Below are 27,753 nucleotides of genomic sequence, written 5' to 3' on the forward strand. Positions count from 1 at the left end.
GCATGGAGAGAGCCCAGGGAGATTATCAGCCTCTGCCGACCACTGGATTTTACAAGGGCTGGGGTAGTGAGGCTTGTCAGTTCCATGGATAGGAACCCCTCAAGGGCTGATATTGGAAAAGGACAAACAGTTTAAAGACACATTCTCAACTCCTTGAATAGGGTTGACTGCAGCACTTAAGACTCAGAGTGGTTGATTTTGATCCATGTCATGTTGGTATAATCAGAGTTGACAGCAAGCTTTAAATCCCTTGTCTTTTAAAAATATGAACAACACATTGAAACTTATATTTGAAAATTGCAATATTACATTTACACATCAGTTTTAAATGAATAGTGTATTGATTTTACATATAGCTGAATAGAACCGTCTGAGACAATATATGCACTCAAGTACTGCATTTGTTTCCTACCGTTTGAAATTTGCAACTTCAATTCAAGCAAGTAGTTTCATTATCTGCATATTTATTTTTGTGGCATCATGTGAAAATGGGTGTCTGTAAAGAACTGAAGTTTCTCCTTAACCATAATTGCCTGCAAACACACCTAGATGAATGAGATATTTATTCTTTTTATTTCTGTGCTGGGGTCTCTACTTTTAGCCATCCATTGAATATAATTTTGCCCTTTCTCTTTTCTTCTGTCTTTGGACTTCTGCCCAGACTTCCTGTCTTGTAGTAGTATTTCCCCCTGCCTTCCATTTTCGCACTTAGAAGGGGGGGTTCTTTGGACTTCTTTTTAGTTCTAATTTCTCTTGTGGCAAAACACCTTCCACTTCTGCTTTCTCTTCTTCCCTTAGTGCATTTTACCTCCCTTTGGATTTTGTGCAGTCTCTACAAAAATATTTTTTCTTTCACTGCATTTGGCTGCCCCAGTTGGCCGTTGAATATTCTTCCCAGGTTGCAAAAAGCTCCTCTAACTTTGCACCTTTCTTTTTCCTTACTGTACACATGAATCATACTTTTGAACACTGGTAATTCTTTTGTTGGGTGCATATACTTGTCAGAAATGCTGCTGCTTTTCCCACAACTCCTTGCTTCTCTTGTAAAGATGCACACTTTCATAGGATGTTTAAAAAATATATATATATATTTTGATTAACAGGTGGAAACAATCCATGGTTGGAGGGGGGGAAGGGGGTTAAAATGGTGGAATTTACACTGGTCTTTCCAGGTTCTCAGTATGTAAATTGTACTAATATAGTTACCTTGGGCAATACTTAATTCACATCAGACAGTACTTGCAATATCTAAATTAGTTTAGGTTAGGCCAGAGAGAAAATTTAATTATGATTGACCTAAATGCTTCTTCTGAATAAAGTGTACTCTTTGTTACCTTTTGATTCTCATCTATTTGTTATCATGTGTTTTTCTCCTAGGTTGTAGGAGGCCTAGATATCCACAAAAAGATGGTGGTAGATGTGTGACTCTGTAGGGCACCACCCAACACTTTTGCTTTCTTCTCCATCTCTGAAGATCTGCTCAAGACGTCCAGCAATGCTCTCTGTGTATTTAAATGGAAGTATTTTTCTCTGTGAAGCCACATTTTTCCAACATGAGCCTCATGAAGCCAACTAAGTGTTATTGAACTTTTATTCTCTCAATAACTCAGTGTAGCACTTTAAAGTCTGAAGGACAGCAAAGATGGAAAGAGCATATCAGTGTGGTGGAGAAAGGGAAGGGGTTGGCTTTTTAATTTATTTTTCTTCATCTTTTATAACAAGGAAATATCTATCTATATATATATATGTGTGTGTGTATTTATATATAGATATATATGTAGCTTTCTATATGTAGTAGCTAGATGGGCTTTAATTTAATATACTTGATTCAGAAACAGAACTAGAGTACAAAGTGCCAAGCAGAATATTAACAGTTCAATATATGGATATACATCCTTACTTTTATTTCACACAGTTTTATATATATAGTAGAAGAATGTAAAATTTTAACTGGGTGTTAGGTAAACTCTTTTCCTTTTCCTGTGACTGTTCAGATGTTTCTATATATTGACTGGCTGACAAAGCATTGCTTCTTATTAATTTACCTTAATTACATTTTTTTGTAACACAGGAGACTAAGTTTATTTATACCTGTTAATATATTACCAGGGACTGTGTCTCTTTGCTAAATAACTTAGTACAGTTCTACTTAATATGAGAATATAGTTTAATGCTACTGCCAAGAACTAGCCCTTGTGTGCATATAGTAACTGCAGAATGCTTCTATGGCCACTAGATTTTGTCACCTAGTAACTAGGAGCAGTTACAGCTATCCCTAAGTAAATGTAAACCTGCTATTCTGGATTAATTTTAGATACAGCTGCTGCTCACAATATTAGATGCATTCATGATTTTCTCTTGTACTTAGTTTAATGAAATTAGGATTGACATTAACTGCAGGATTCCCATCTACTTATTTTATATAGTACTTAGTGAGATTATAAAATGCTCTTGCCACTAAATTCTATTGTTTCAACTATGATAGTTCCCCTCTACATTTAAAGAATACTACAGGTAATATTTTATATATATGTATATAGGATTCATACAGGGGGAAAATCTTGTTAACCTATGCCATAGAGGAGGAAAACTTCACGCTATCTAAATTTATACCTCTTGCAGTTCTCCAGTCCTTTGCCTGGAGAATTTTTCTTTTCTAGATTTGTCCATATCATAATTTGTAATGGATGGTAACTTGATATATTTGTGTGATATAAAAGTAGCGAGCCATGTTTTATGACTTTATATCATCCCTTCCCTTTTCTGCAATGGTACTATTGGCTGGAAGAAAAACATTTGCTAGATTTTTTTAGGACAGTACATCTTTCCTGTATAGTAGTTTTTCTATTAAAAATAATTGTTTTATAATCAGCAGTGGAAAGTGCAGGTTTTCTGAACCTACTTCAATCGAGCACCTGTCTGCCATAGCTGTTCCTTCAACTGAGTGCTGCACATCATGGGCTCTGTCTGTGAGAGAGAAATCCAGGTGCTTGGTGTCCTTGCATGACATGAAGTTTTGCATGTAGATCGATTTGAAATGTTCCTCTTGTTTACATAATTTGCATAATTTAAAAAGATAATGTTGCCAAACTTTGGTAAATGTTAATGTTCAAAACAAAAATCTCCACTACATGTAACTTTCTTCCTCTGGATCAGTACGTGGCTTATCCCAGCCAGTGGTTGTATCTGTTCCAGTGTCAACTGCCATGTGCTCTGCTTCAAGGGGGAACTAGTCTTTTGTGAATTTTTTGTACATAAGTATTTGTTACAAACATTTTAGCAAATGCTTTCAATTTCTCTTACTTGCTTGTGCATATCTTGGCTGGCGTTATAGAAAATAGTGCTAATGTTATTTCCTTAAGGGGGTTGGAAGGGGAGGGATGAGTTTTTTTTTTTTTAATTTGTGTGGGGAAAAAATGATTTATGTTGAATGTTTAGTTTTTCCTCTGCATGCTACATTATATGTTGTGGGAACTATAAGAACCTTCATACTATATGAATACAAAATAAAATATTTGAACCTTGGCTGGAGGTCTGTTTACCTCGACATTTCTTCTTAAACTTAAGGTAGCTCTATACCCCAGTTTAAAAAAAGTTTGCTGTTCCTAGTTTTTATCCCATCTTATTTAATTCTAGACTTACTGAAAGCTATACAAGGTGTAGACTGTCTGCTGAACACTTCTAGGCTTCATTATAGTGTTTCAAGACCCCATCTTTATTTTTTTTTAAAGGCACATCTGATTCTCTATTTGTTAAATTTCCAATTTGGACAAAACCTTCTTAAAATCCCCCTAAATTCAGAAAGATTGTGGTACTTGGAAAGTGTTTAAAAAAGAAAAACACCCAGCAAACTGCAACCTGGGTGGAGAATGAAAGGCAGCTTTTTTTCTCTGCAGGTGAAGACAATCCTTGTGGTAGAAATATTTCCTTCTACAACTGCAGCCTGGGAGCTATTTGCTGTTCTCTCTGTATTGCCTCAGTTGTTTCATGGGTCCTAAAAAGCAGCACTTAGTTGTTTTGGCCTTCTGAGTGCTGCTCTCTCCTCTTCTACAGCAGTCTTTGGTCTGTATACATCTACTTTCAGCAAGATTAGCTCACTTTCATACACCCTTGCCTTAGTTTCCCCCTTTACGATCTTTCAAGCTAATGGAGATAATGATGTAACAGATTTGTTTTTTGGTTGTTTAATGTATTAGGTGCACTGCTTTAACTTGTGCTGCTTAATGTGGAAGTTTTCTTGTCTACATAGCTTGGGCTTTTGAGATCTGTATATTTAGATAACTAAGCACCAGTCTTCAACCACTAAGATTTAAGACTTGAATGAATTTGGCTATAAAAATGCTCTAAGCGATAAAGTGCACTACTGAATCAAACATTAAAGAAAGGCTGATAGTGCTCACTCACTTTGCTAGTGTTTTTCATAATCTTGTTTCAGTTTCTCTGTTTTGTTCCACTGTTTTGGAAGAGGCTTAGTGACAAGTTTGGAGGGGGGAGGAAAAGGGCCCATGTTTAAGTCAAATTGCAACTACTACTGCAGGTTCCATAGTTTCCCCCCTCTTTTGCATGCAGTGCTCTGAGGGCAGAGATGGAAGCAGGTGTTTGTGCACTGGTAGGCAGCCTCAGATGATGCCCAGCCCTAACAAGTACTTGTCCTGTAGGTTCTGAGCTTTCCTAGGGGAAAGGAAGGTGGTGAGATCAAAATAAAACTTGATTGAGGAGCATCTTCCAGGATTAAGTTTGAGTATACTGTCTACCCCTTTAATCTCCATTTCTTCTTTTTTTTATAATACATCCCATTGCACCAGCAGCAGATTGAGTCCAGTTCCTCATATACTTGCTCAGAATAGTAATAGCTACTGCCAAGATGGTCTTGTCCCAGAGTTTTTGGGCAGCCTGCCAGTAAACACTTGGAATTACACTTTTCTAGAAAGGTATTGATCCATGGCTGTATGGTTATGAGCACTTAACTATGCTAATTTCTTCAGGCTCTTCAAAGCCTTCTCAAAGGCTTTCCAAAGTCCTGATAGCAGTGCCTTAATGCTTTAAGGCTCAGAAAATCAGCTGAAGTATTGTTTTGATGCTAAGTTTAAGCAGAATCAGTCAACACTGCTTCTGATATGGACACAGCCAATTTAGAATATTTTAATACATATACACAAGGAAGAATGACTTAAAATACTTGAGTCAGTATGCCTGAAGGGAATTAGACTGCATAAGTAGTCCTGGTTTCTTTTGGGCTTCCAAATCAAGTAGAAGATGAAGCAGGTACTTGTGTAACTCCAGGCCTCCATTAATACATATCTCATGTATACAGAACTCAAGATTCCCAGCTACAGTCCTTGGACCCAGAGCACTTCTGCATCTCAGAATCTTTCAGCTGCTCTGCTGGCCACAGCCCTAATATTGCCATAAACTTTGGATGGAGGACTCCCTGCAGAAGAAAAAGTAGAAAAACATTCAGCAAACAAGACACTGTGCGTTGCAGAAACAAAAGCTTTGCTCTCCTGCTTATGTCTTCATCAGCATGGAGAACAGGCGAGAAGGATGCTCAGGCTTAGCCACCTTGTCTGTTCCTGCACGCAGTGACTCAGACTGCTGCTGTGAATGGGGGCTACAGACGCTTGTTCTGACCTGCAGCCTGCAGGGCTGTGATGCACTGAAGACCTCCTCATGCAGAGCTGACCTGGCAACTGCACTGCAAGAGAGCCCAGGCCTTCCAGTAGGGAAGGAGCTCAGGGGGGTTCCTCTGTGACACTGAGGGATCGGATCCCCAGGGAACACTGCAGCAAGCACATGAAGCTGAAACTCTTTTCCAGCATGAGGGAGGTGCTGGAGCCAGAAAACAAGCCCCAGGGGGAGGAGGGGAACAAAGCAGGAGGAGCAGCACAGCACTCCCTCCCTCTTTCCCACACCCTCCTCCAAGGGCAACAGCCATCTCCCAGCAATCCACCTGCTCCAAAAGCATATGTAGGTAAACTGGGGCAAAAGTTAAGACCCATAGGAAGCAACCTCTCAAACTGCAAAAATTATTTTTCATGTAATAAACAGAAAGTTAGAACTTACCTAAAATTAGATTGCAAATTGCTGTTCGTGCCATTTTTATGTTCTGAAAAGATCCCAAAATATGAATTTTCCTGCAAAAATGCAGCCAAAGTAGCATTAGTTACTGGAGAGTGGAAAAAAGACTCAATGATTACAGTTAATGGAGAATCTAAGTTGGAGGTTAGAGGTGAACAAGGACCTTCAAATTAGCGTACAAATTATTTTTCTACAGTTGTGATTAGAGAAAACCTCAGGAGTTAGAAATTTTTTTATAAATACTTTACTAGATTTTAGAATTTGCAAGTTTAACAGTATAGCAGCTTTGGGAGAAAAACATCGTTACGGGGCAGGGGTCCAATTTTGATTATTCATACAAAGAAATTCTTACACTGCATAGAATCATCCAGTTCTAGATGTACTGGTGACGTTGTCAGCAGTCTCACAACAAAAGGTCAAATAAGTGTTCAAATAGCATTCATTAGATATAACCCTTAAATCATTTGTCTTACTACTTCTCTACAAGAATTTCCAACAATTTGGGTTATTCTTGGTTCCTAGAGATCAAATAGATTAGCTTAGGAACTGCACTCTGTCTCGAAGGAGGGAAGTCTATACTTACGTGTCAGCAAGAACTATTCGTGTTCTTGTTACATTTTCTATAGTGAATTTGGTTTTTCCACCTTTCCCTGCTATTCTCCCTATTGCTCTTGACAGATGATCTCCTTTCAAAGGTTTGACTAAAAGGAGAATAAACACAGTAAAACATCAGATGTATTTCTGTAACACTTCCTTTGTGCAAGTTACTGAAATCACTGAGTTAAGTTATATGTACTAAAGCAACACTACTATAGGTGAAATATATAGGTATATATATATATACACACCCATTTATATTCACCTATAGCAATATAGGTGAAAAACACATCTAACATTATGTGGCCACAATGTCTCTGATACCAGAGAGAAATTCTCATACAGAACTGTAATGGAAAACGTTCTCTTCATTACCAGGCAGTTAAGATTGAGGAAAGAAACAAAGCAAGAGTACACAGAACTAACACAAATAGAAATGAAATAATTAGATTTAGCTACTGCTGTCCTGTGGCATGGTCCCAAGAGTCCCAGTAATATATTAAACAGTGTTTGCAGTATCTACTTCTCTGCCAGGATATTGGGAGAAGCAGAGCCCAATACACCATTTCAGAAAAGGAAAAAAAAAAAAAAAAAATCTATTCCCCAAAACACCACAACACCTTTAACACCTTTAAGTTTAAAGAACAATTTTCTATAATAAGAAAAATTAATTCAATCAGACAATTATTTTGGCAAAGGTGATATACCTTTAAGAAAGCAGTTTGGGGGGTTTGTTAGGACAACTTACAAAGATGCCCTAACCTTTGAATCCTCACGCACCTAGACAATAATCCAGTGTTGCAGATAAGTGACATGAGCAGGGTGAGCTGCTTCCTTGTGGTGTTGCTGACTATGAAGGAGCTACTTTGTTTTGGGGGGAAGAGGGGAAGAAAAAAATATATATATATTTGCATATGATATATGCAACTGCTAGAATACCACAGCAGAAAATACTTACCATCTGTAACCTCAAAGGATTCTAGAAAAAGATCATCTAATCTGATGAGAGCAAGAGCATCCTAAAATATTAACAGATCAGTTATCAGTAAGTTTGTTACAGTACCACAATACATGGAGTTGCAAGGCTATATATTACGTGTTTTCTTTATACATATAAAGAAAAATCAATAATATTTCCCCATTTAACGTGTCAAATGATAGCTGAATAAAACTAGTCCAGCTACTTTTTCAATAGCAATATAAACTTAGATTGCTGTGTAGAGAACACTGCAAACACCATTCTCCCATAATCCACTTAAACTGGTAAAGTCAGTGCAAGTGCACTGCAAAAAATGTTTCTGTTCTTGGCAAGTAAAGTTTGAGTTTTGAACAGAGTAATGGCTATTGGCCTGGACTAAACCAAAATGAACAACCTCTGCGTGTGCAGAGTAGCTCCAAGGCAGTTTAACACTTCATGTTTACCTCTCATATATCACAAGATATTTCCCCCATTTCATAAATTTAAAGAACAATATCACTGGCCATAAGATATGTGCTGTTTGAGGATTACTTTTTTTCCTGAACTAGTTTAAGAAATTAGATTTTCACTCATTCACAATTTCAAACAAGCTTATTTTTTAGAAAACCATCTAAATACTGTTTTATTATTTCTTACTTACTGTAATTTGCAGAAAGGCCAAAGATTTAAAGCAAGCAAATTCAAGCAACTCTCAAACTAGCTGTTGGAAGACTCACCTCAACTTGAAACCCAAGTATGAATGCTTTCACGAAATCAGCTGCTTTCGTTAGAGCACTTATATCCTTTGTCTCTTGACAAGTCTGCAGGACAAGAAGTTATGTTTGCAAATTAAGACCATTCCAGTAGGATCATGACTTGAAAAAAAAAAAAATCTAAGAGATGAAGGCCAATCATAGAAAGCCGCATCCAGGCAATGCTGCTTCTACATTGCCTTTCACTGAAAGGCCTGAATATACTTTGTGCTTTCTTGTAAGGTTGACCCTCAAACACAAGTTATTCAGCAGAATTGCAGGACCATTCCTGCTCTGCCCTAACTTCTCCTCCCAGGTATTTCTAGAAAGTGTAAATAAGGCATAGTTATGTCACCTTTCCTAACAAGTTGGCCTCAACCTGTTGTCAGTAATGGTATTTTTTTCCCCTCTTGTAGCCACCATCACATTTGCAGTAAGATTTAAAGGTTAGGAAGCAAAATTACCATTGGTGTCTATATTTTCCCATTACATTTGAAAATCTTATTGCCAATACAATTACTCATATATCAGAAACATAGCACAAGCTTTAGATATACAGTTAAAAATAATTAGCCTGAGTAAGAATTAATAAGAATGAAGAATAAATGAGAATGTTTACAAGACTTATAATTATATATTAGTATCTGTTCCCTGAGCTATTTCAGGGCAATCAATTAAAGAAGAGTTACAAGCTGTTAAACCACATTCCCTCATCTACAACTGTGAACAAAAGACATCAGGCATTTTAGTGCCCCCCTAAAAAAAACCCATTAACTCATAACAGCCCCTTAAATATTTAATAGTCTTAAATATCCACAAAATACTGCATTCTAAAGTCACATCTAACACGCAGACCACGATTCTTCTATTAATTCTCAAATAAATAATTTTTCTCCTATAAAAACAGTAAAACCAGTTATGCAGGCCACCTCTAGAAGAGGCGGACTTTTAAATTTTACTTGCATCAAGTGCTTGCTTCTAAGCAATAACTGACAGATTTTATTTTGATCCCAAGTTTTTTTTTGTTAGGTGAAACAACTTATTTACCATTTTCCAAGTATTATCTGGCATTCAGAATGCTTCACTAGAAGTCTTTAATAAACAAAACAGGAACACTTATGAGGAGAGACACTGTATTTTAAATGTTAGTTGACCAGAAATGATGTAAAACATTCCGAAAAACTGCTGGAGAAAGAACTCTCTTTACCTTGATTTCAACGTTTCTTGTTTTTAAATTAAACCTGATTTGCAGTTGCAAGTGCTCCACGATAGGCGTGAATATTTTCATCCAGTTCTCCTTTAAGGGGGTATACCTGTTAGCTGGCACAGGAATCTTCCTGATTTCCTCATTTCCAACCTAGCCAGAGAAAGGAAGCAAAGAAGAAAAAAGAAGAGAAGCCAGAAGTCGTCGTGAGGTGCTAAAACGCAGCTCGGCAAAAGCATTCCTCATCCCCTCAGCCTTCTCCCCTCTAACGGGAGCCCGCGCACAACAGCGAGGCGCGGGCGCTGGCGCCGGTCCGGCCCCACCGGGCAGCGGAGCCCGCGCGGCCGCCACCCCGGCGCCTCAGAGGGCCCCGCGCGGCCGCCCCAGCCCCCGGTCCGGCCCGGCCGCGGCCGCCCCGCGCACCCGCAGCGCCTCCGCGGCCACGGGCGGGAAGGCGGGCCTCTTGCCGGGCCGCGGCTCCGCCGTGTCCATCGCCGCCGCCGCCGCCGCCGCCTCCTCGCCGCCGCCGCCCGCCCGCCGCTTCCGCCGGCTCCGCTTGGACGAGACGCTCGTGAAGCCGCTCTCGGCGGCGGCAGCGCCGGCCGCCTCCGTCTCCATGGCGACGCAAGCCGTTGCGGGCGGGCGGGCGCTCCAACCGTCGCCCCGGTGCTTCCGCGCGAGCCCACGTGGCCCCAACGGCCGCCGGAAGGGGCCCGGCAGCCGCTTCCGCCCGGGCCGCCCGCTTCCTGCGGTGCCCGCGGCAGCGCCGGCGCGCGGCTGCGCGGCCACCCGGCGGCGGGGCGGGGCGCGGCGCGGCGCGGTGCGGCGGGGCGGGCGCAGGATGTCGGGCGCGGGGCTGGAGCGGCCGCAGCTGGTGGCGCACGTGCAGCAGGCGCTGAGCTACACCGTGTTCGACTGCAAGTGGGTGCCGCGCAGCGCGCGCCTCCTCTGCCTCGGCAGCGCCCCGCGCGGCTGCGGCGTGCTCCAGCTCTACGAGCTGCAGGGCGGCCGCCTGGCGCTGCTGCGCGAGGTGAGCGCGCGCGCGCCCCGCGGGCGGTTGGCGGTTGGGCGGGCGGTTGGCGCCCCCTCGAGCTGGGCGGGGAGGGGGCTCCGCTTTGTGCCCGCGTTCAGTTCGCGCCTCTTAAGCGGATGGGCCTGGGAGGGGGTCGTTAGGGCCTCTCCTGGCCCGCTGCTTGTGGCCGGTGCTAATGCCGGTTCTAGTTTGGCGAGGGAAAAGAAAAAAACCGCCAACGGCAGCAGAACCCAGGTGGCTGTGCGGGAGCATCGGGGCTGCCCAGCGGGGAGAGTCGCAGCCATCGTGTTGGAGTTGGTTCGCTCCTTAATTTCGTTGCTATGGGAAGAGCCGACTCGTAACTTCTGTTTACTTAACGCTGGCAGCCTTGCGGCGGCTCGTCAGCTGCTTCCCCGGCTTGTGGCGCAGGAGAAGCGGGGGCCCCAGCTTTCGTGCAAGGCAAACGTTTGGCGGGGGGGGGGGGGGACCGGCCTGGCCCTCGGCTGCGCCGTGCCCGGGTCCCCGGGCTTAGACGCCAGCAGGCAGCGCGAAGGGTGGGAGCAGCTTTGTTGGTGACTTGGGTGGCAGGTGGTTTCATCACTCGCTTACGTAGTGGTGGCCTTTTTTAAGCGTACGCATGGAGCAGCAGGTTTTTAAATGAAACCGGCCCTTGGGGATTCGCTAATCTTCAGGAGCAACAGTGGCTCAGATGCTCAGAGAGAGATAAAGACCCACAGGCGCACAAGGACCTCAACTTTCTCCATTAATACAGTTCTGCAGGGACAAAACGTTGAAGGCACATAAACAATACTATTACAGACTAATAGAAAGAATCTCTTAATTATCCCTTTCTCTGCATACTAGCCGGGCTCTGGGAAGAGCTACAATTCCCTCTGCATTATATTTGCAAATCAGTAGAGACAGCAGAGCTGTTGGTCTTCGAGTATCATTAGCAAGCTGAGGTGAGAGATTTTGTGTTAAGGCCATTAAGCTGAATTCTCTGCTTTTCTGTGCAATAAGAAGTAAAACAAAAATGTAATTTTGCCTTTGGATAGGGAGTGTTCTGATTGTATTTGACGCTGAGTATCCTATGAAAGCTTCACTGAAATCTGCCACCAGTGGGCTTTCAGGAATCTGCTTCTGCAGTCTGTGGTCCATTATTCCGAGGTGCTGACACAAAGCGTATCCTTTTTTAAAAGATTGAAAAGGCCAAACCTTTAAAATGTGGAACTTTTGGTGCTACATCGCTGCAGCAAAGATACTTAGCTACAGGAGATTTTGGTGGAAACCTTAATATATGGTAAGACTACATTTTCTGTTGAAGCTTTTTCATTTGATGTTATACGTGTTCTGTTTGAATGAATGTTTCTGTATTTGGCTTGCTTTCTTTATAGAAAATGCTATCTGTGTTGCGTTAATTGGGGCCCAGTCACAAGCCTTATTGGCTAATGCACTGGAACACACCTGTTTTTACACAATAAAAAAGAACGCTGCACAATGGTTTAATTTACATCTTCTATTTTCAGCTACAGAAATCTGTAAAAGTTCCTAAAGGAACTTTAGTTTCCTTTAGGAAAAGGTACTTTTTTTCTATAGAAGAGGCTTTTGGATGGGTGTGTGAGTATGAGTAAGAGATTGTTTTCAACATAAATTTCATGGCTAGATTGCATATATTTTTTTAGTCTCGATGTTTCACATTTTTTTTCAGGTCCCTGATTAATTTGTGTAGGTAAATTAAAGTGATATGAAAAAACCCACTTTTTTGACCCTACTTACTTTTTAATTTTATTTCCCTTGGCAAGGAACTGTTGATTCTATTTTGTTGGAGTACCAACAATGACATTGGTTAGTTATTAGTTGGAAGGGGATTAAAAACTCAAAATAAAATTAGGAAGGGCTCTCAAAGGTCAAGAACCAGAGGGAAAGAACCTAAAAATCCACGCTGGGTGCAACTTTTGTTTGAACTGGAAGAGCAGTTGTCAGATGGGGGGAGGATGGATGGACAGGGTTGTCTTATATCCTTATTGGGAGTAAATTGGTATCGGGAGTATTTTTGATCTGCAGTGTGATTCCTTTTGAGCCCAACACAAAGACCAGCTCTTGGGGGTTGCTGTGGTGATCCCACAAGTGGCTTGACAAAAAGGGAAGTCTAGAATGGAACAAAAACTTTCAGAGCAGTCCAAATTAATAGCCAAAGAAGAAATCAAAGAAAGATTATAGGTTCTTAATGTTGATACCAATGTTTTGTTCTCAGTGTGAAACCGAGCTCTTACATGTTGTGTTCATACTATGTTTCCTCTCATTTTTATACCAATCCTGAGTATCAAGGAAAATGCCATATTATCTGTTCTTTTCTTTCTTGCCTAGGAATTTAGAAGCTCCTGAAATACCAGTGTATTCTGTGAAAGCTCATAAGGAAATCGTAAACAGTATAGATGGTGTAGGTGGCTTAGGAATTGGGGAAGGTGCACCAGAAATTGTGACTGGCAGTCGAGATGGTGAGTGAGCGTACTCTAAAAGTCTTCCCAATTTTTCCAAGAAGGCTGTCTGTAAGCTTTGGTGGCAGGGGACAGTCTGCTGACAATCCGTTGTCCTTCTTTTACAGGAACTGTGAAGGTATGGGACCCGAGACAGAAAGATACTCCTGTTGCTAATATGGAACCTGTACAGGGAGAGAGCAAGAGAGACTGCTGGACAGTAGCATTTGGTAACTAAACTGTAACCTGATTATAACTATTTCTCCCTCTAATATGACTGTGCTTTGACAATCATCAAAGTATTTCACAATGTTATGGAACACTTATTTTGTATGGATATATCAGTAGCAGATTTTGCTTTTCACCATTATCAAATTTAAACATTTTTAATGTGTTGTTTTTTCAAAAGAAGCAAATTTTGCGATAGTTGGGTTTGGACTCATTTTCTTATCTTCTCTGGTCAGTCATTTCACTGATAAGCTGTGCAGGTTTTATTTCTGTACCTTGGAAGGTAAAATCAGCACTTGCAGCTGCGTTGTCCTGAAGCAGGGCAGTTGTTACAGCGTACAGAGAACCAATCACTGTTGTAGCGTAGTTCCATCTTTAATGCATTCAGGCATTAATATTAAGAGCAAATCCTTGAAGCTAGGAGCTAATTAAAGAGAGCAGAGATGCTTGATGTGTGCCCAGCATTTTTCCTTTGACGAGAACAAGATGCTTGTGTGCTACACAAGCTGGAATTTCTGGATTAGCTCCATTTCTGCCTCCAGAGTCAGGGAGTAAGTTTTACACACTGTTGAGAAGTGCATGGATTATAACAACAAAATTGATCGTAGGAGGATGACGTTCCTTGGCAAGAAGGTGCAACTATAATGCTTACTGCTGTTGACATCTTCGTCTTCCGTTTTGATGAGTGACAGAAGAGTGGCCTCGTGTTTTCTTTAATTTTCTTTTGAGTTACTGATGCTTGAGCCAAGACCAGATTTATCCTGAGCTACGTACTCTTCATCTGAGGGCTAACTTATTTCAGACACTGATGCGCTTCCTTGATCCTCTCAGCTGAGAGGCAGTTTTTGGAGCCTGGCTTTGGTGTGTGTCTAGTGATGGCCATGGTAATTCCCAGGGCCTCCCCCCAAGTCTGTCTGCAGAAGACTCTTCTTATCTCAGGAACATCTCATGCTTGAGAGGCTGGTTAAGGAATCTGACTTGCTTTCTGCCATGCTCCTGTGGTCCTCTCTGAGGAGCGTGATTTACGACAGGCACGTTCTGCCCACTGCAGCTTGGTCTCATGAGCAGGTCTGCGGAGCTTTGTGAGAGCGAGTAGGGCTGTGCAAAGAGGCAGCTGTCCCTCTTGCTGGAGCTGCCTTTGGCCCGTGCTAATGTGAAATTGCCAATTTGGCCTAGCCCACAGGCTTTTGGGTCACTTTTGGTTTTGCATGTGCAGGCCAATACAATATTACCAATGAACAGAGTTTTTAGTTATTTTAATTTTAGAAAATTAACTCTTTTGCTGCTACAAATTAGAGCATTTTTGTTTGTTTGTTCAGATGAGAGGTAGCTGCAGTTTACTTGAGCTCATAGTAATGCATTGTTTGCCAGACACAGGAATTTATATCAGTGAACAAATCCAAGTATTTCTGGAGGATGCATGCATCTAGAGGAAGTAGTCTTTGTAATTTCAGCAGTACTTGGCAGGGAATAAGGATTTTGTTCATATTGTTGAAAGAAACAGACTGCCAGTTTTGAAGCTATATTTTCTATACCTTTCAGTTTGAAAACCAACCCATTCATTAAATCTTAATATTTCAATAGCAATGTTTTGCTTGAAGTTGAAATTGCAGACTGAGCATTTCTGAAACTTATAGTCTAAAGGGGGGTTTCTGTACTCTGATTAGTTCTTTCTCTGTGTCCAGGAAATGCTTACAATCAAGAGGAACGTGTTGTATGTGCTGGATACGACAACGGGGACATTAAATTGTTTGACCTAAAAAACATGTCACTACGATGGGAGACTAATATTAAGAATGGGGTAATGTATCATACAAACATGTTTTCATTCTAGCTTATATGCAGGATGGAAAAACTAAAGGGACACTGTCTATTGAAAATCTGCTCAGAAGATTTCTCTTCTGGGCTTGTACCAGGGAATTGTTTTTTGCAAGTTCAGCAAATTGTACCTCTGGAGTTCTTAAGTCTGGATAGCATGAGGTATTTTATGAGTAAACTGTTCTGGTGGATTCATGGTTTTAGATGATCTTCTGGAATCTTGTTATTTCCAAGCTGGTGACGTTGTTATTGTCATTGTAAAAGTGACCAGTGATTAGATTATATATTTACAAATCTGAAAAAAAGATGTATGTTTTATCAGTGGCTGAATTTCAAGGTTGAATGTGTTTATTGTATTTCCAGGTTTGCAGTGTGGAGTTTGACAGGAAGGATGTAAATATGAACAAGCTAGTGGCCACATCACTGGAGGGAAAGTTTCATGTTTTTGATATGAGAACTCAGCATCCGACCAAAGGTTTTGCTTCTGTTTCAGAAAAGGTATGAGGAGTCAGAGAATGCCTTGCTACGAGAGAAACTTTGAATATATGCTGCTAAAGCATCTGGAAACACTACAAGTTTAAAACTGTTGCATATGATGTCTGATAGATGCCCAGGTTACTGGGGCAAGAACTGCGTGGTGGTACGGCTGGCGTGGCCCCTGGTGTGAGCAGTGAAAGGGCTCCTCTGGTGCATCCCACTGCCAGCATTCAGCCAGCCTTCCTGCCTTTTATAAACTGATATTTGGGCTTCTCTTGTCTTTGGGTCCTGTTGCACCTCTGGGCACTCAGTTGTGCCCCTGGCTGGGCAGTCATGTTTATTGGAGGCCATATCAAATTGTGATGAGCACGCAGATTTGAATCTTAACTGTATCCCAAAATAAAGTTAGTCCTCTGCAACTGCTTTTTGTCCTGCAGTGACTAGACTTCATATGATTCTAGAAATCATTTTTTTTCTTAAGAACCAAGTAGTTCTTGATTGGGATATTGGGAATGAGTGGAGAAAGACTTAAGAGAGACTTAGTGGCCTGGAGGATGTTAAGTGTGGAGAATTTTGATAACCTTTTTTTTCCATCCATGACCACTGTGTTGGTTAGTGCAAGTTCTTTATAAAGCAGCAGTTTTTTCCATGAAAAAGATTTGCTGATGATTAGTGAAAAGGAACTTTAAAAGTGAAGTTCTCCAGGACTGCCTAAATTAGAAAAAGCTTGGTGTCGACCTAGTATCTTGAAATTCCTATTTTCCACATCACCGTTCAAAGTAGATAAGATATTGGAAGTAACTCGATTAGTTAACACAAAAATATTTACTGAATTAGAGTTTGTAATAATCAAAATGTGAAAATGAAATTCTTATCATTCATTTGTTGCACTTAAACACTTCCTTTTGGACATTTGTAGACAGATAGGCATTAAGTCAGGATAAGTGTGTAGGAGTTTTTCCCTAAGTCATTTCTGTTGCTATGCGATTTTGCTCTGTGCCCTGGCTTGATTTATATTTGATTTGTTGATGTGTTTGTCGTGTTTGCATGGTGTTTGTAATATGTTCCCTTGCAATAATGATTTTAAGAGATAGTGAAATTAATGTTGTGGTGGCTGCATCACCTAAGAGCCTGGGAATCCTGTAGTTACAGAGCAGCTCCAAAGTATGTGTTTACGCAGCCACTTCACCTTTATCTCACCTTGCTTGCATGGCCAGTCCCGATGAAGCTGAAGTATGCGCGTGGGTTGACTCCATCAAGCAGTGGTAGCCTCGGCAGGGCTGCCGCTTTGTCCCTGCGGAGGACGGGGTGCGCTGGAGGCCTGACCTGACCCCCCCGGGTGGGAACTGGCTGCTCCCGCGGCAGCAGGCTGTAAGGCAGGAGGAAGGGAAGGTATCTCAGAATGGATGTGGTTCACCACCAGAAGGCTGGATTCTGTTCACACAAGTGGTTGCAGTTTAAGATCCTGCATCCTTTCTCATGAAGCTAATTTGTAACTGACTTCCATACAATGCTGTTTTTTATTAGGCTCACAAATCTACCGTGTGGCAAGTTCGGCACCTCCCACAGAACAGAGATATATTTGTGACGAGTGGAGGAGCTGGGAGCCTTCATCTCTGGAAATAGTAAGTGATCACTCTCCATTTTACAGAAGGGAAATAAGAAACCAAAACAACCATGTATTGTTTTAAGAAAGAAACAATTCCTGAAAACAATGAGTGGGTCCTGCTTCCAAGCTCAGATTATCTAGTTAAAATTACTGTTTACAAATACAGTAGAAAAGTGATTTCTATGTCAGTACTGGATGTTGAAGCCTGAATTAATCCCTAAAAGAATGTGATTGACGACAGCATAGGTGAATTGTGCCCCTGTCACTTATCTTAACGTAATCGAGATCCAATTATATTCTCAGTTAACAGGCTGATAAATGGAAGAAAATGGATTTCTTAAAATTCTTGCATGGTAGCAGTTATGGCTGAGAAAAATATTAAAAGCCAAGCCTATAATAATTCTTATCTTTACATCTTCTCAATTCCATGCTAAAATAATTTAATCATCATAATGCAGTGAAATAGGTCACTATTACCCTTACGTTTCATACGGATAGCTGAGATGCAATTTTCTTGCCTGTGGTGAAAGTCAAACAGTTGAAAAATATGGAGGTATGGGAGAGAGGTGTCAGGATTCAAAACTCCCTGCCTCATTGTGTCCACTGTTCATAATGCTTTCGTACTGAAGGGCTAATTCTGAACGAAGTGGGACTTCATCATATTCCCAGTCCATTCCTCCGTGCCGGAGTGTGCGAGATCTAAGGACTGTACAAGAGCTGTGTACACTGCCCATGCGTACAATATGACTGTGAGCGAGATCCGTCAGGTCCAGACTGTTTGTCTCTGCAAATCTCTCACCTCATTGGATTCTGTGAACAGTGATGAACTGCATCATTAAATATTCACTAAGAATGCATCGTGGATGTAGCTGGATATAATGACTCATTATTCTTAAGATACTTACTTGTCTTATCTTGAGAATAGAGGAAACCCTTCTCTTTGGGCTTTTGAAAATGAAAAGGATGATGATGTTTGTATAATTAAATTTAAAATGCATGTTTTACTTTTCTTATTGCCAGTGAATACCCTGCTCAGCGCTCAAAGAAGGATTCTGAAGGAGCTGAGATGGGGGTGGCAGGTTCCGTCAGCCTCCTGCAGAATGTGACTTTGTCAACGCAGCCGATTTCTAGCCTAGACTGGAGCCCTGACAAAAAGGGACTGTGTGTCTGTGGTGCATTTGACCAAACCGTGAGGGTACTGATTGTTACCAAACTGAACAAAGTTTGACAGGAAAACTAGGATTTCCAATGAGTAAGCAATATAATTTGCAGTCTGTAAATATGGGAGGGAGAACCCTCCTGTTTCTAATTTAATTTCTCCCTTATTAAAACTGGATTAAAGAAATAGAAGCCAGATCTTTCTATTGAAAGTTCAGAAACATGCCATTAGAGTTGTTTGATTGTGCTGCAATGGCGTGAACAAGTTGCCTGGGCACAAAACTTCTACCGTCTTGAAATGTGAATTTCCATTAAAATGAAATGTGCCTTTGTTTTATCACAACCTGTAAGTTCAGAAATTATTTTAAATTGTTTGTTTTCAGTTTAACCACAGTGCAAATATGTTCACCTTGTTAAATGGTTTGACTTTTTTCTAAATAGTATTGTCCATATGCATTTAGGCTATGGAAATTACTATATGATCCTTCATAGAAATTCCTTGTGCTTACTTGATCGTATTAGTTAGAATGTTTGTTAAAGTGACTTAGATTCTTTAATACACTATAGAAGCTATAATGAATACTGAAATATTCAGGTTTGATGGAGTAAACTTTTCTTGAAGATGGTATTGAAATTAAACTATTAAGCATAATGCACTGTTTTATTGTTTTAGTTTGTTTTTGTAACAAGTTTTTATGTTCTGTTGTTTTTATAACTGTTTGTAACTTGGTATTCTACAAATAAAACTGTGGAGTGTCATTTTAATATGAACAAAGTATATTATTCAAACATCTAGAGATCTGGAGAAGGAATGTATGGGTTTGCAAGAATGGTTTGCAGTACTTAGATAAAACTTCATCATTTTGCAACAAAAGTTACTAGAATTTATCTCCATCATGAACAACTTTATATGGCAGTCAAAGTACTGTCTTTTCTTTATCAGATTCACTATGGTTCTCCAAAACCTGATGTGATTGAGTCGTTTGTTACTGTAGTTGTATCCAAAATTCTCTTTGAAATTCCCCCTATCTGCAGTGTGTTTCTTTTCTGATTTAAACATAACTGGCTGCAGCGCACACTGGCTTTGGAAAGGGGAACTGGTATTTGACAAAGTCAGGTGAGTTGCCTGTGCTGCATCAAGTCTGCTTTCCAGGGTCCACTCTGCTCTGCTGAGGGAGAGGCTGCTAGGCTGTACGTCTGTACTGGTCCTGCCACCAACTGGCATCCGAGCAAGATGCAGGAAGAAGAACAAACTGCCAGACGCTGCTGACAGTTAAGGTATGGGAAAGCGGCAAGTGAGGGAGGAGTGTGGAAGCCAGAGACTATTGAAAGTGGAAAGGGAGACTGGGCTGAAATGAGATGTGAGGAGCTGTGGGTGAAGGGCAACATTAGGACCAAGATCAAGTAGGGGTCCAGGGAGCGGGTTAAGGGGGAGGTAGTGGAGATCAGGATGTTGGATGGGTAGTGAGAGAGATGGCAAATGCACAGACCTGTCACTATGAGGAGACCTCAAGATATTGGGGAATAGCTCTGAAATTTGTTACCAAAGGTATTTGTCTCCTCCCCTGTTTGCTGGGGAGCTGACAAGTACTCTGGTGCAACAAGTCGTACGCCAGCGAGCAAGGCAGGTTGAATGGTCTGACTGTGCTAATGGATCCAAACTGGAGGTTGCTAAAGTTTTACGCAATTACTGTTACTTGTAACAAGAAATTACAGTGTCCAATCCCTAAGCCTAGAAACAACCTCCCCCCCACCAAATAACTGCTTGTGACAGAAGAGTGGTATTGGGCTTGCTAAATCACAGACTTAAAAGGGAAGTGAGACTCAAATATGCCTGCACGTTGTTAATCAGCTCTGTCCTCTATTACAGAAGTTCAACAGAATGTTTCAGGGCTCAAAAGTATTTGCCTTTTTGCCACGCCAGTGGTTGGCACAGGATGACTGTCATCAGTGATTAAACCAACAGATATTCTCAGGGAGGACAAACCTTGAACTGAAGTAACTTCCACTCATCTGACAAGATCCAAGCTAAATACAAGTGAGATGCAGTTGCCCTTTTAACTCCTTGGTATGTTAATTGATTAAACCTGCTGAGGAAAAAAGGTAGTAGGCACCTGTGAGCAGAAAAGGCTTGCAGGCTGTTAGACTTTGTGGAACTGAAAAATCATTAATTTCTCCCCTGCGTAGGGGAGAGGGGCCAGGAGAAAAATTGCTATAGACCATGAACCCAGTGCATCTGTTGAAGTCCATGGGTTTTAGTAGGCCAGTGATACTCAGCTCTAGCCTTCAAATTTATGGTCTTTTAACCTTGGTTCAGCAAGTGCCAGCAGTGATGAAGGCACAATAACTGTAACTGATAGTAATAAACAGGTATGTGTCTGAAGCTATAAGAAAAATTTACTTCCAGTAAAGCAGCTCTTAGGTTTGACTTGTACAAATCTCCTGCCATGAAGGAGATGCCTGATCTGGGGGCTTGACAGTGGGAAGTTGTCCTGGCCCGGCTGGAGCCATGGGGGTGCTCAGGCCTCTGTAAGGGAAAGGCCCCTGGTGCTGTGGGCACACACCAAAGCTACTGAGGCTGAGCCCAGAATTTTGAGATCCCTGAACAAAGGCTAGAGGTCTGCCTGTCTGCCGAAAATACGCAGCACTATAACCTCCTTTGTGGCACAGGTGCACATGCGGGTTTTGCTCTGGCTTGGCAAACAAGTGGCAGGTTATGTAGCATGTTAGAGGTCCACACAGTACACAGGCCCACGAGTGCTCTTTCAAAGGACATAGACTATTTAGTAGAAAGTAAAGATTTATGAGATCCAGCTGTCTCCCTAAGACTTGATAGTTTGCTTGCAAGTATAATATTTGGTGTTCAATTTTTTTTGACACAAGTAATCCCATCTGCTTGCACGCATAGCATAACACTGAGATAATGTGTCCTTAAATTATTTTCAATGTTGTCCCTCTTAGGGGTTCGACCTGGAGGGTGAGGAAATGGGGGAACTACTGCTCTGCAGTCTTGGCTGTAGATCTCTTTGAAAAGCCAGGGGTGTGGAGTTCAAAGAACCAATTCAACCGTTTTGAGTCTAAAATGCACTGCTAAAAGATGACCTCCATTAGCTTTGTGCTGTAAATAGAATATACTCCCTGAAAGCTATGCTAGGTAGCAGAAATCTGTGGAAATACGGTTTCTTTCTCTAATAGTAAATATTCTGAGTCAAGCACAAAGTGAGGGAAGAAAAAGCTCAGTACAGATACCTATGAGGAAAACAAATAACTCAAGTGCTGGACTGGGCTCTTGATATTTTTGTGTATTTGGCCTGCAGCGACAATGTTCCTTCTTTATACAAACAACTCCAGGGATAGCCCCTAGTGAGCCTAGGTGATGATGATACAAATTAGAGCAAGAACTAGTAAACAGCTCTTCTTAAAGCTCCATGAGCCTCAAAAAGATGAAATTTGTGTTACCTCTGGCCACTTAATTTGGGGGGTTCATTTTGTTTATTGTTTTGAGAATGTTTTGAGAAGGAATGTGTTTCCCTCATGAGCAGCTAGTTTCATGAAAATTTGTGATGGTTTGCACGGTGAGAGTTTGCAAAAAACTGAGAGAGTTGGAGGATAGCAGAGATGAATGGTAGTGCTGTTCTTGTTAAGGAAAGGTGGGTGGCTGTATCTGGGTACCTAAAAAATAAAAGATAGTTACTGGCTGGATAGAAGAGCTGTTGCTAATGCCTGTGCTGTGCTGTAACTCCTCCTGATTAGATTTCTGCTCCTCCTAAGTTAAACAAGAAACTTAAGCAGACCAAAAACTGCCTGTGGTAGCCCAGCCTGCTCTATTTATAGTCTTTCCCCCTCTTGCTGAAGACTGGCACCTTGCCCCTGCAGCCTGGCAGCTGTAGAAATAAAGCATGTTCTAAATAAAATCATAATGCATCAGAGATGAAATGCACAGGGCCAAATCCTCAGGGATGCAGCACCCAGGTGCGCTCTGGAAAACCCCTGCCTAACCCAGGGGGAGGGAATGAGATGTGCTTCAAGTTTGGCACTGCTCCAAGAAACCACATTTAATATAATATATCATATAATATATAATACCTGCTTGGCAGCTATCTCTTGTTTCCTGTGTAAATCATCCCTATATGCTCGTGAAGGAGCAGGATCTATTTATGGACATGACTACAGCCAAGATATAGCTATGTGTCACATAGTTTTTACCAGGTGTGGCCCAGATCCCCAGCTATTACAAATCAGGGCTTCTTCTTTCATATCAGTGCAGTTACTTTGACTTTCATTGTACAGGTCCTTAGAGATGGCAGCCCTCCAAGACTTCTGTAAAGGTAGCCTACGTTTGGCTAGTATATAATTTCCATCACATGCACACGCGCGCGTACACACACACAAATTAAGGCTTAGCCACTAGATTGAATTTTAAGCAAAGGAAAGCAAGAGTGATAACTCTGTATGTGAAGCAGCAGTGCAGCGCACCGTTGAGGTGGGTGAAGCATCGCATATTTTCCCTGTTTTTCTGATGTCCAGCTATGATATGTAAGGTATTCAAAACCAGAACCAGCAACACAAAAACTGTAAGACAGAAGAAAGGACTGAGGAAAAAATTCGGTGTGCCAGCTTTTGAGAACTTACCCTGTGGAACAGCTCATACGTGAGCTGTATTCATTTATAAATAATTACTGCTTGTGCAATCCAGTTGTGCAGTTCAGAAAAGTTATTTGCTGCCCAAAGGAGTTTATAATGAAAGTACATGAAGAGAGTTAACAAGTTACCACATGAAATATAATGATGTTAATTTATTTTGGTGGCACAGCCAGTGGTGACAGCAAACATGCTACCTTGTTGGCTGAATGTTTGCAAGGAAGCAAAATAACACCAGTGCCAGCCACAGGGTTCAGAGGACAGGACTGTTGCTAGGGATTCATAGAAACATGTTCTGATTTAGCAGAGGAATGACAGAAGAATGCAGGATTAGAAGAAAAATGTGGATGGGCCCAAACATGTGGCTACCCGGACAGCAACTCTAACTCCAAATCTCAGGGCAGAGTTGAAGTAGAGAATAAATGGACAAATCTGTGAGGTGCAGAGCACATAGTACCATTTGGACATTCACAAGCACTTGCCTCTTCACATGCATACACCCACTGGTACTGTTCACGGTATCACAGGACTGGGTCATGGAAAATGGGGAATTGTGTAGAAAAGGGCACCTGTCCTACTGCAGTGATAACTTTGGACAGAGCAGGTACAGATTGTCAGTAAAGCTCAGTTTGTCTTCCCTAAATTACTGCCATCAAATATATTCAATAGCAAATATGGATTATTTGGCTAAACTGACTGATTTATTAGCAAGGAGCTACTAACTTGCGCTCTGAATATTCATCACTGTAATAAGGTTGTCTAATTGTAAAGTCCGTATCGACAAACTGACAGGAAGTATATTAACTTAATAGTTTTTTCAATTATTAAACCTGCAGTTTCTTGCTTCTGATACTATTGCTGTTGTATTTTTAGTAGTAGGCACTCTCTGAAGAGAACAAATGCCCACTTCTCGAAGAATCTCCAGATCACAGTCTGTCTGTCTGGAGCCTATTTAAAGCCTTGGTGCACACAAGATATTTTGTAGTAGCAAAACAAGTCCCAATACTTTCGGCAAGGCAGCTGTTGTTCGGGCAGGAGCCAAGGGCTGAAACCGTTTGTGCGCAATGTAAAGCACAACTACGGGACTGCCTGTGGCAATTTGCTAGCATGATCCCGGATTGTAGCATGAGCAGGAGCCATTCCCAAAAGGCAGTCTGCACGTGGCAACCCTGCTTTGGAGTTTAGCTCAATGTAACAGTATGGTCAAGAACTGTGCCAGTTGGTCACAGAACCAGAGAAGAGGCCTGTCACTGTTTAGTTTACTAGGACAGATGTAGCCTCTGGAACCGATGTGTCTGCTCTAGTTTTCTCTACACTGAAAAAAAATTCCCTCCTGCATGTGCTCCCTTGCCTCCGGGATGTTAGTATATCTTTACTCATCTATAGGCACCATCTTTGTACCCAGGGGATGTGCAGAGAAAGCTGGATTGCAACTCCGAGTTCCCTCCTCTGCTGAGCTTTGCTGTAAAAACAGCCTGTCCAGAATACACAGATTGGGGGTTCCCTTCCCAGACCTACTTCGTGGCCCCTTCCTGAGTTGCTAGCCTCTCAGGATATTTCCTGATCCGAACATTTCACCCGGACCTTCTTAAGGGTGACAGTAAAGCTGAATCTGTTATTTCATCACTATGAGAAGCCCAACAGCAACATAAAACAAGCACAGGCAAGCTCTCCTGAACTGCCTGGGATTTTAAGGTTGTGAAAGATTTAAGATATTCTCTGAAGCTACAGGACATACGGGCTGCAGAATGGCGGTAAGTCCTACAGAACTGCACAGCAGTCAGTGGAGACCTGATGGGACCTCTTTGTGTGGCAGTGATTCAGAAACAGCAGCTCAGCCTGTATACCAGATTGGGTTTTATCATTTGCCCACTATCAGACTGATTGTTACAGTCTTGCACAAAAAACTGCTGTTGCTTTTAAGTAAATTACTATGTTTACTAAGTTTACAACTTACAGCTGCTTGCAGTTCTTCCTCCTACAGGCAGGGGCTGCTTGCATTAGAACCCAGCACTGGCAATTTTTGCGTCTCCAAAAATATTGAGGACCTGACTTTTTGTGTGGTCATTTCCATCAACATAATGCTACTTTATCCTCACTTTGCACAGATGCGAATGACTACATGTGGTGAAAAGCCTTGAATCCTTCTTATTCTTAGTTGTGGATTTGCTGAGAGGACTAAGGGAGCTATGCCATTACCCCCTTCCCTATGTTGTACGGTACAGTGGGACAGCGCACCTCTTAATACTGCCTTTGTAGCTGTTTCTGGCTCTGATTTTGCTGGGATGTTGCTTCAGCCTGTCGTGCTTTTGTCCACCAGCTATAATCCAACACCAATTATATCCTCTGTGTATTAAAGGCTTTTTCCTCCAGCTGTCCTCTTCTTTTGTCTTCTGCCTATTGTGTAAGCTGTCTGAGGCAGAGACAATCTTCTTACGAGTATTTCCAGCTTGGAGCACTGGGAGGCTCAGGTTTCTAGGCAGCGCTGCAGCAGCAATGAAAAAATAACACTAAAATGTAGGTGCAGCTAATGAAATCAGTTCAGTTGCATCCCATGTTAAACCTCTCATTTTCTGAGTCATCAGTCTTTCTACAGAGATGACAATCTCTCCTTTGTGTTTCTGTCTGGTGTAGCTTGACAGGGCAGGACTTTGCAGCCTGTTCAGCAGAGAGAGGGGGCAGGCTCTTCCTGCTGCCTTGCACTGTGCGGTGGCATGGCCTGTGGCATCTTGGCATCCTGCTGTCCTTTCCCTTCCTGACGTTCAGCTCCTCTTTCTCCCACACCCTCCTGTTGCTGAGCGTGTGCAATGCGTAAGAGCGGCCAGGCAGGGCTAGACCAAAGAGCTGCCCAGCCCTCCTGCCTCCCCAGGGGCCACGTGCAGATGTTGAGGAAAGGAATGGAAGGAGTAGGGCTGGCAGAGAGTGCTGACTTCTGGTAGGGACATGGAGCTGCTCTGTGTTAGTGCTGGACTGCAAAAGCGGTAGTCAGAGTGACGATGCTGTGCTATTATTCCTGGTCCCTAACCTTTGGAAGGGGAGAGTTTTCAGCAGATCAGCTCTAGGATATGGCTGGCAGCAGCATGAATCATTTTCTCCGCTTAGCGCTGAAAGGGATCTGACCGAGGCACAGTGCAGGCCACGCACTAGTTACACTGGCATATGTGGCCTAGGATGTGACCATGTGATTAATTTGTTTTATGTAGGCTAGATCAACCGTCACATGAACAGATGCTATAAGATTTTGTCTCTTCTAGTTCCAAAATCTTTCACGTCAGATTGTGAAAATAAATCCATATTGTGAGTCAAATGGATTGCATATTTAATTTTCTGGGCTTATCAGCAATATTCTAATTTGTGTATTCAAAACTCAGTTATGGTAAATACATTCTTAGTATCCAGCATTTAAAGGTAATTTGCAGAGCTGAGGAGAGCTCCCCAATGGATTAGAAAAATTCTAGAGAGTTCAAAAAAGTCAAATTATCCTACCAGTGGCTTTCCACTATGGAAACAGATTTATATGCACCTTTTCTGGTCTTACCTGTCTTTGCAATTCTTTTACTAGGGGGATTAAAACACTAAATTCTCCCTCACAGCCTAACAAATACTTGCTAAGGCTTCTGTTCAGCTCATAGTGACATTTACTGCCTGCCATCAGCAGTCAAGGGCACTAATCAGGGTATCATTACCCTGACTTGTTTTTATGAATCAGTGCTACACTGAACCCAGTGCTATACTGGTCTGTTGGCTGAACAACAGAATTACAATGATGCAGCATGCTTCCATGCCAAAAGTGGTTAAACAGGCCCCAAGCGCATATGGATTATCAGGAAGACAAAGTGGTTTTGAGCTTTTCCAACACATTTCCCTTTCCAGTTTGGTTAATTGGCTTCCGGAGGGAGAACTGCTTGTTCACAAACAGCTCAATACATTTTCTCAAATACAAACATTCAAACTCATTTTTACCCCTTCACTTCACTACACAAGCCAGTTCAGGGTTACCAGCGCTGCACAGCTAGAACAAACAGCCAAGCAACACAGAGCGAGACTGAAGTTCACACTCTGCAATCTCAGTTTTGCACATGGTCTCTTTTAGACACAGCCAGATTTGTAGTCATTCTGCCTTATCTTTTGGGTATCCTCACTGTTTTTTCTAAAACTTCTGTATTTTTCCTGTCTTGCAGTGCACTTATGAAACAGCTCTGAAGCGTTTTGCTTTTGAGCATTTGATGAAAACTCAACAAACAGCAACAGAGCAGGCTTTCCATTTACCATGCTCAGATGCAGTAGGTCACCAGGGATAGAAAAGAACAAGAGTGAGAAGCAAGAGCAAGAGCAACTTTCCCAACACTGAATATACTGCAGTTTTATACATCCCTGTTGTCCCAGCAATACAGATTACTAAGGGCTGTCCTTTAATTTTCTAGAAGCCAGTTCCTTCTCTCCTTCCATCTCTGCTGTGCTTCCTCTGAGCTTGATTGACCAAAGAGATATGTAATAAAAATGCAGTGTTGTCTGTCTGCTCGAGGTGGTTTCTGCCACCTGACCTTAGCTCCAGAACAGCCCTCAGCCCTTAGGAAAGGTGCATTAAAAACAACCAGTAAAAACACGAGAAGGAAGAAGAGGGGTTTCAAGGAGATTCTTCAGGCAGGAAAGCAGGTCACTTCTCATCCTATTTATACTGGAATATCTCTGAATATATGAGGATATTTCTGGTTTTTATGACATATAAAGACTGCTAAAGACA

General features: G+C 41.8%; 3 protein-coding genes across 4 annotated transcripts in view; 2 read left to right on the plus strand and 1 right to left on the minus strand.

Moving 5' to 3' along the window:
- The window catches only part of PPP3R1 (protein phosphatase 3 regulatory subunit B, alpha), a 42,475-nt gene extending 38,950 nt beyond the window's left edge, over positions 1 to 3,525 (plus strand). For both annotated transcript variants that reach the window (XM_067292764.1, XM_067292763.1), the window contains one exon: positions 1,378 to 3,525. In XM_067292764.1, the coding sequence (XP_067148865.1) occupies positions 1,378 to 1,425 (48 nt within the window). In that variant the 3' untranslated portion in view covers positions 1,426 to 3,525. The remainder of the gene's footprint in view (positions 1 to 1,377) is intronic.
- A 1,585-nt stretch (positions 3,526 to 5,110) lies between these two features.
- PNO1 (partner of NOB1 homolog) lies at positions 5,111 to 10,307 on the minus strand. The gene is made up of 7 exons (XM_067292765.1): positions 10,013 to 10,307; positions 9,593 to 9,742; positions 8,371 to 8,454; positions 7,634 to 7,694; positions 6,662 to 6,779; positions 6,064 to 6,134; positions 5,111 to 5,431 (listed from the first exon to the last, which is right to left on the minus strand). The coding sequence occupies exons 1-7, from the start codon at positions 10,205 to 10,207 to the stop codon at positions 5,364 to 5,366; spliced, it is 747 nt and encodes a 248-aa protein (XP_067148866.1). The 5' UTR covers positions 10,208 to 10,307; the 3' UTR covers positions 5,111 to 5,363.
- A 120-nt stretch (positions 10,308 to 10,427) lies between these two features.
- DNAAF10 (dynein axonemal assembly factor 10) lies at positions 10,428 to 19,133 on the plus strand. Its single transcript, XM_067292766.1, has 8 exons — positions 10,428 to 10,619; positions 11,801 to 11,901; positions 12,969 to 13,099; positions 13,207 to 13,308; positions 14,992 to 15,107; positions 15,488 to 15,622; positions 17,129 to 17,226; positions 18,231 to 19,133. The coding sequence occupies exons 1-8, from the start codon at positions 10,431 to 10,433 to the stop codon at positions 18,436 to 18,438; spliced, it is 1,080 nt and encodes a 359-aa protein (XP_067148867.1). The 5' UTR covers positions 10,428 to 10,430; the 3' UTR covers positions 18,439 to 19,133.
- Positions 19,134 to 27,753: the final 8,620 nt, after the last annotated feature.

The sequence above is a fragment of the Apteryx mantelli genome, chromosome 3 (genome assembly GCF_036417845.1).
Source record: "Apteryx mantelli isolate bAptMan1 chromosome 3, bAptMan1.hap1, whole genome shotgun sequence".
Classification (NCBI taxonomy): Eukaryota; Metazoa; Chordata; class Aves; order Apterygiformes; family Apterygidae; genus Apteryx; species Apteryx mantelli.

Excerpts from the sequence above, each read along its gene's own strand:
- DNAAF10 (XM_067292766.1), top strand. The coding sequence starts at position 10,431 with ATGTCGGGCGCGGGGCTGGAGCGGCCGCAGCTGGTGGCGCACGTGCAG. Across the intron at positions 13,100-13,206 it reads TGTGACTGGCAGTCGAGATG|GAACTGTGAAGGTATGGGAC; the intron begins GTGAGTGAGCGT and ends CTTCTTTTACAG. Across the intron at positions 15,108-15,487 it reads AGACTAATATTAAGAATGGG|GTTTGCAGTGTGGAGTTTGA; the intron begins GTAATGTATCAT and ends TTGTATTTCCAG.
- PNO1 (XM_067292765.1), bottom strand. The coding sequence starts at position 10,207 with ATGGAGACGGAGGCGGCCGGCGCTGCCGCCGCCGAGAGCGGCTTCACG. Across the intron at positions 7,695-8,370 it reads TACTTGGGTTTCAAGTTGAG|GATGCTCTTGCTCTCATCAG; the intron begins GTGAGTCTTCCA and ends TTAATATTTTAG. Across the intron at positions 5,432-6,063 it reads AATTTGCAATCTAATTTTAG|GGAGTCCTCCATCCAAAGTT; the intron begins GTAAGTTCTAAC and ends TTTCTTCTGCAG.